This window comes from Sarcophilus harrisii, chromosome 4 (assembly GCF_902635505.1).
Source record: "Sarcophilus harrisii chromosome 4, mSarHar1.11, whole genome shotgun sequence".
NCBI classification, from domain to species: domain Eukaryota; kingdom Metazoa; phylum Chordata; class Mammalia; order Dasyuromorphia; family Dasyuridae; genus Sarcophilus; species Sarcophilus harrisii.
The window spans coordinates 356,409,623-356,417,002 of NC_045429.1; the positions used below are offsets into that span (position 1 = coordinate 356,409,623).

At 42.5% G+C, this 7,380-nt stretch overlaps 1 protein-coding gene across 1 annotated transcript; it reads left to right on the plus strand.

Moving 5' to 3' along the window:
* Window positions 1-702: 702 nt before the first annotated feature.
* AQP10 (aquaporin 10) lies at window positions 703-6,181 on the plus strand. The gene is made up of 6 exons (XM_003768048.2): window positions 703-859; window positions 1,433-1,559; window positions 1,918-2,055; window positions 2,236-2,354; window positions 2,695-2,912; window positions 5,470-6,181. The coding sequence occupies exons 1-6, from the start codon at window positions 755-757 to the stop codon at window positions 5,603-5,605; spliced, it is 843 nt and encodes a 280-aa protein (XP_003768096.1). The 5' UTR covers window positions 703-754; the 3' UTR covers window positions 5,606-6,181.
* Window positions 6,182-7,380: the final 1,199 nt, after the last annotated feature.

Genomic DNA, 7,380 nt, shown 5'->3' on the forward strand with positions numbered 1-7,380 from the left:
ATTTTACAAATAAGGGAACAAGGGGCTGCTAGGTGGCTCAGTGAGTAGAGCCCCAGTCCTGAAGTCAGGGTAACCTGAGTTCAAATCCGGTCTCAGACACTTTGTCCTATTTGTGTGACCCTGGGCAAGTCACTTAACCCCAACTGTCTCAGGGAAAGAAATAATCTTTACTCTGACCAGTGACTCTATCTCCCCATCTTTTCTATTCTTTTTTTCTCTTCTTTGTCTTTTTCTGTCCTTTGTCATCTTTCCAAATTTCTCTGATTATCTCCTATAACTGCACGGTTCATTGCTCATCTTTGTCCCTTCTTTCTTCCTCCTCTCTCTCACCTTCTTTCCTCTCCTGTCCTTTCCCAACCAAATAAGGGAACTAATTTCAGAAAGATTAACAGACTTGTCAAAAGCAAGTGGGAATGCTGAGACTTAACCCCAGATCTGGTATCACCAAGTACTGGCTCCACTATCAGATGCTGCTGCCCCAGAGTAACCTTCCTGTAATAGGTGAGATCTGAGAATCTGCTGAGGAGAAAGCCTAGCTTAATCTAGGCTCGTAGTCCATGCAAGGCTGAAGAAAGCTTTCCTTATCCCCACCCCCTATCAGCAACAACACTGCACAGAAATTAATTGGTCTTAAAGTCTCTTTATTATCTTTTGACTATTTGTGTAGCCTTGGAGCCTCAGCTGAGCAAATAGATTAAGTGATCGGTGGCCACAGGGAGATTTTCCCCTAGAACTCCCACTGACATCTTTCACCATGACTCAATTCACATTTTTGGCCAAGGTTAGGGCCCGGATCCGAATCCGTAATCTTCTAGTGCGACAATGCTTGGCTGAATTTTTGGGTGTCTTTGTACTTATGGTAAGAGGGCTGAATGGGATTAATCAGGAGGAAGGGAGGGTGAGGAAAGAAATAATCTTTACTCTGATCAATGACTCTATGTCCCCATCTTTTCTATTCTTTTTTTCTCTTTGTCTTTTTCTGTCCCTTGTCACCTTTTCAAATTTCTCTGATTATCTCCTATAACTGCAAGGTTCATTGCTCATCTCTGTCCCTTCTTTCCTCTTCCTGTCCTTTCTCCCTTCACTTTTTCCCCCTTGGCTCTTTTCTCCTTCCTCTCTTTTACTATCCCTGTCTTTCCCCTTCCCAACCTTTGGGCTTTCCCCGATTTCCTCTATTTCTCCCAATTTCCCAACAGGTTGGCCTTTCCCTGATTTCCTCCATTTCTCCCAATTTCTTTTCCAATCTTCTCTTTCTCTTCTTTCTTCTTATATCTCTTTTCTTTCTCTCCCCCTCTTCACCAATTCTACCTTTTCTCTTTCTCTCCCTGTTCTCCCTAATCCTTCCCTCCCCCCCCCTTTTTCTTTTTACTTTATTCCTTCCCTTTGCCTCTTCTTTCCAATCATTTTCTCTCTCCTTACTTTTCTCCATCAGATCATCACACAGGGGGCAGTGGCTCAGGCTGTTACCAGTGATGAATCCAAAGGCAACTTCTTCACCATGTTCTTGGCAGGCGCCCTGGCTGTAACGATTGCCATCTATGTGGGAGGCAATGTCTCAGGTGAGTGAGGAGGTACCAGATTGGAGGAGTGGCAGGAAGTAGACAATGTCCAGATCACTGACTCATGGATATTATCTATTGGAAACTTCACATGATTCTGGTATGCCCTTGGATCTCTCCAACCTTTCCTACTCTGCCTAGCTTCCCTATCTCACCTTCCCAAGATCTTCCCTGTTTTCTCCTTAGCTCTAGCTTCCATTTCTCTTTTCTTATGCTGAATCCTTCTGCCTCCTGAGAAAAAAGAGACCTTCACTGGGGGAGAGGGGATGCTAACTTCTTGCATACATCACCTTCCCAAATCATTCTAGAGCTCGTTTCACTTCTCTATTTCTTCCTGACATAACCTTTATTCCCTCAGGAGCCCACCTGAATCCTGCTTTCTCCTTGTCCATGTGCCTAATGGGTCGCCTACCTTGGACCAAATTTCCAATATATATTCTGGTACAGCTACTTTCTGCCTTCTTTGCCTCGGGAGCAACATATGTCCTCTACTATGGTATAGAATAACATTTTCAAAGACTCAGGATTGATAAGAGGGAAGCCCAGATAATGGGGGAGGTACCCTATAGATGGAGATGGGAAAACCAGTTCACATGTGGAAATGGGAAAACTCCCTCTGTACATGGATAGGAATAAGCTCAAGTTGAATGTCCATTGCCTCCACTCTCTGAATCAGATGCTCTCCAGAACTATACTGGTGGAAACCTGACAGTGACTGGCCCCAAGGAGACAGCCTCCATCTTTGCCACCTATCCAGCCCCTTATCTGTCCCTGGAAAATGGCTTCCTGGACCAGGTGGGAGTAGAAGCAGGGGACCACACCGAATTATCCAATGTTCTTCAGCCTCTCCTCCAGCATCCCCCAAGTTCCTACCCCTTTCTTTAGTACCTCCAACTCCTATCTGTCCTTGTTTTCCTGGGACCTTTTCTACTATCCTAACATGAATTGATTATTTGATCTTTGCCTTGGTATATCCTAAGCAACCAAGGAGAAAATCAAAGGGGGATGTGGAAAGTGAAAATGTGGGGTGTATATAGAAAGATAGGGGTGTGAGGTATGGATGGAGCTTGAAAGATATGTAAGGGTGGTCATAAGGGAGCCTTGGAGCATCTAACAGGGTAACCTTTCTCCCAAGATTCTAGGTACTGCTATGCTGATTGTGGGCATCTTTGCCATTATAGACACCAAGAACAAGGGAGTGCCTGCAGGATTGGAGCCAGTAGCAATTGGTCTGCTGATTCTGGCCATTGGCCTCTCCATGGGTGCCAACTGCGGTTACCCACTGAACCCTGCTCGGGACCTCGGACCTCGGCTCTTCACCTATGTGGCTGGCTGGGGACCTGAGGTCTTTAGGTCAGTGATCCCTGCCCCAATATTTCCCTTTTTAAATACTAACTTGCATTTACATAGTATTTTGTACCTTACAAAGTGTTTTTTTATAAGTGACTAATAAGATCTTCTCAAAGCTGTGTGAAGTATAGTATATGGCTGTTTCCATTTTACAGTTGGTAAAACCATGTCTCAGAGAGGTGAAAAACCATTTCCTTGAGGTCACACAGCCACTAAGTGGGAGAAATAGGACTTGAACCTATGGCTTTTGACTCCATTTGGCTTTCTTTCTTTTTTTTTAAGAGGCAATTGGGATTAAGTGATTTGTCCAGGGTCACACAGCTAGCTTAAGTATCTGAGATTGGATTTGAACTCAGGTCCTCCTGACTTCAAGACCAGTGCTTTATCCACTGCCCCATCTAGCTGCCCCAGGTTTTTGACTCCAAGTTCTGTCTTCCTTCCACTACCCTACACTGTCTCAAATCTATTATCCTATATCTTTCCTGTCCGTCTCAATTAAAATTATTGAGGAAGCCATCATACTAAGTGACTCCATCTCCTCTCTTCTCCCTTTCTTGTTAAGTCTGTAACCTTCCAACTTCACCATACTGAGACTCTCTTTCCTTAGTTACCAATAATTTCTTTCTTAATTGCCATCTCTATCCACTTTTTATTAACCCTCATCCTTCTTGGCCTTTCTGCTTAATGGCCTTTCTGATAATTCTATCACCTCCTTCCTCTTTAGATTTCTGTGGTTTTTTCTTCTGGTTCCCCTCCCACCTATCTAACTACTCCTTCTCAGCATCTTTTGCTCCATCTTCATCCATGCCATATTCATTAACCTCAGGACTTTGTCCTAGGATCTCTTCTCTTTTTGTTGTATACTATGTCTTGGGGTGACTACATCCATTACCAAGGAATCTATTATCATCTCCATGCAGCTCCCTTTTCTGAGCTCCAGGTTTTTTTGTTTGTTTGGTTTTTTTTTTTATCTCCAACTGACTTATGGAATCTTGAACTCCATGTCTTGGAGGAATCTCAAATTCTACATATCTAAAATGTGGAACTCAGATTTTTCCTCCAAACTCTTTCTTCTTCTAAACTTCTTTGTTATCATACAAGGTACCACCATCTTCCCAGTTATTCAGGTTTACAATGTTGGTATCATCCTTTATTTCTCATTCTTATGGACTTTACAAATCTTGCTATTTTTATAATTTCTTGATATTTCCTTTATGTCTCTTTCTCAGGCCCTCATGAGAGATTTCTTTCTCCTCCTCCTTCTCTTCCCCCTCTTTCTTTTTGTTTTTCTTTGTCCTTTTCCTCCAGTGCTTCTCTCCACTACAAGGTACCAAAATGATTTTTAAAAAGCATAATTCTGAACATATCACCTTCTTACTCTATAGACTTTATATTATTATCTCTAAGATTAAATATGAAGACTTTCGGTGTTTAAAGCACTTCATAATTTGGCTCTTTCCTACCTTTCCAGTCTTAAACTATATTCTCTTCTATGAAAGCTACAATATAGCTACACCAACCCACTTGCAGTTCCTCACACATGACATTCCATCTCCTTTCTCTATGTCTTTGCAATGATTGTCTCTTATCTCTGGAATACTTTTCTTCCTCTCCTCCTTCTCCTGGCCTCTCTGAAGACTCAAGATAGATCCCACTTTCTGCAGGAGATCCTTCCTGAATCTCCTAGCTTCTAATGCCTCCCTTTCTGAGATTATCTTACATCTCTTCTCATCCTCTTTCCTCCTCTCTCTTCTTCCCTCCTTCCCTTTCTCTCTCTCTTCTCTCTCTTTCTTTCTCTCTCTTCCCCTACTTCTTTCCTGTTTTCTCTTCAGAGTCTCTGTTTTTTTTTTCAGTTTCTCTAGTGCTCACTTTCTCCTTTACTTCCCATATCATTGAAAGGATGGAATGGAAGGGTCTCAGGTATCAGAATTTTAGGACACTTGGATTCTAGGCCTCTCTCTACTGCCTACCACTTCATTGACAGTATAATCTTAAACAAGCCATTTTGCTGCTCTGTGTCTCAGTTGCCTTTATTGATCAAAGAAGGTAATATATATATATATATACATACATGAAGGCTTTGCAAACCTTAAAGAAGTGGGTCACTCTCAGAATCTGGATTTCACAATTTAGACTATGTTCTTTCCATCTCCTAGAAAAATTGACCCAAATTACCCTGTCCCCACACTTCTGCCTTTTCAGAGCATAGTTATGTACTTTCCTCTCCTCTTTCTCATCCTACTTTCCCTATTCATCCTTTGTTATTGTCATTCAGTCATTCCCTATTTTTCATGAACCCATATGGGGTTTTCTTGACAAAGACATGGGAATGATGTGCCATTTCTGCCTCCAACTTACTGTACAGATAAGGAAACCAAGGCAAATAGGGTTAAGTGACTTGATCATGTTCACACAGCTAATAAGTGTCTCAGAACAGATGTGAATTCATGAAGATGAATCTTCCTAACTTTAGGTCTGGTGTCACTTTGTCACCATCCTACCTCTAGGAAAAAAGGGATAGGGGACCTGTTTCCTGATCTCCCTTTTTGTCCTTCTACAGTGCTGGCAATGGTTGGTGGTGGGTGCCTGTGGTGGCTCCCATGGTAGGTGCTGTGTTGGGCACTGCCACATACCAGTTGCTGGTGGGTTTGCATCATCCTGAAGATTTGGAGCCTGCCCCAGAAGAAAGATTCTGAATTGAAGTTCATGTCTCATCTCACCTGCTCAGAGAAGAATTCATGATAACTTTTCTTCTTCCAACGTTACCTCAGATATTTAAACAACAACAAATCCCCCTAAAACAAAAACCAACAAGGAAAACTATATTGGATGGTATTTACAACAAATACGTCTATATCCAAACGCCAACAGCAACTAAAAGTAACTTGATAATCTCTTCTACTATTTTCAATTTTACAAATTAGATTTGGTTAAATTGGACTGCCTTACTTGAACATGTATTACTCTGTTTCCCATCTCAACCTTTGCATTTGCTGTTCCCTATACCTAAAATACATTCCTTCCTCATCTCCACATCTTGGAATCCTTGAGTTCATTCAAAATTCAGCTCAAGTGCCTTAAAGTCTTCTCTGAATCACCTCTATTCTCAAACTTCTCTCTCCAAACTACCTTTTATGTATTTAAAATATTTTTTGTATATACTTATACATGTACAAGTTATCTTTCCTGATAGAATGTAAGCTCTTTGAGAGTAGGGTCTGTTAGTAGAGTGTCTAGCACACAAAAGACACTTAATAAATGCTTGTTGATTGACTGGATTACATGACATAGGAGGTCCCTTCCAGCTCTGAGATTCTGTGATTTTTGGAAATATTCCCAATAATTATTATCACCACCTACTATGTTGCAGAGCATTATAATACTAGGCACTAGGTAATACAAATACTAAGCACTAGGTGTACAAAGTTGAAAATTAGTCTCTTACCACAAAGTTGCTTACAATAGGATCAAGAGAAAGCATGATATATGATAGAATGTTATAGGAGATAAGGGAAGAGATTCAGACATTTGGGGAAATTTAAGAAAGGAAACATGGATTCTAACTTGGGAGCTGGGGGGAATGAGGTTTGAATGCGGGAGAGTTTGGTGGAAGAAGTGGCACTTTGGGCAATCTGGGCCTAGAGGGAAGAGAATGCATTAGGTATGGGAGATAGTCTCTGGGAATGTATGCAAGCGAGAGAGTGAGGTCAAAGTCTGAGATAACTAGAAGTCCTGATGAGCTGAGGGCATTAGTATGAAATAAGGAGGAAAAGGGTTGTTTGGAGCAGGACTGTAGAACCTAAAATAACAAAGCAAATTATATTTTATCCCAGGGTAACAGGGAGCCCTTGAAGATTAGGGAACAGAGAACTGAGGTGTTCAAATTGTTTCAATAGGAAAATCATTTTGACAATTGGATGGCAACTTGGGCTGGAGAAGGTAGACCCGGGAGGGATGCCGGCTACTAGGATCTTTCAGGTGAGAGGCAAGAGGAAAGGTTCTGGAGTAGAATAGCTTCGGCAGAAGAGTGATCACAGCCTGGAAAACGGGTTCAGACTGGTCAGGAAGACCCTATCCAACAGCTGAATGGTTACACAGTTGCAGTTTCACTGGAGACAATACTCCTTTTGGCTTTGGGCAGAACTCCCCAATAAGTTGCGGTCTTCGAGCTCGAGTCTCTCTCTACTAACACATGCCGCTTCTCAAGAAGGCTTGTGAAGGGCGGGGTGGGGGTTCCCCAGTGGAGTCGGTACTTAACAGTGGCCGCCCGAGGACGAGCTGCAGATGGATGGATACCGGGTGGACGCCAGGAAGACGGAAGGGCAGTTCATCCTGGAAAACAAACGTGGAGTGCGGGATGCTGCGCGCCCGAGGAAGCGTCATTAGTCGGAGTCTTTTCCCCAATTCTATTCAACCCTGGATAAATTCTAGCCATCTGAGTATCCTTTCTTGCCGCCCCTGGGGCCCTCCC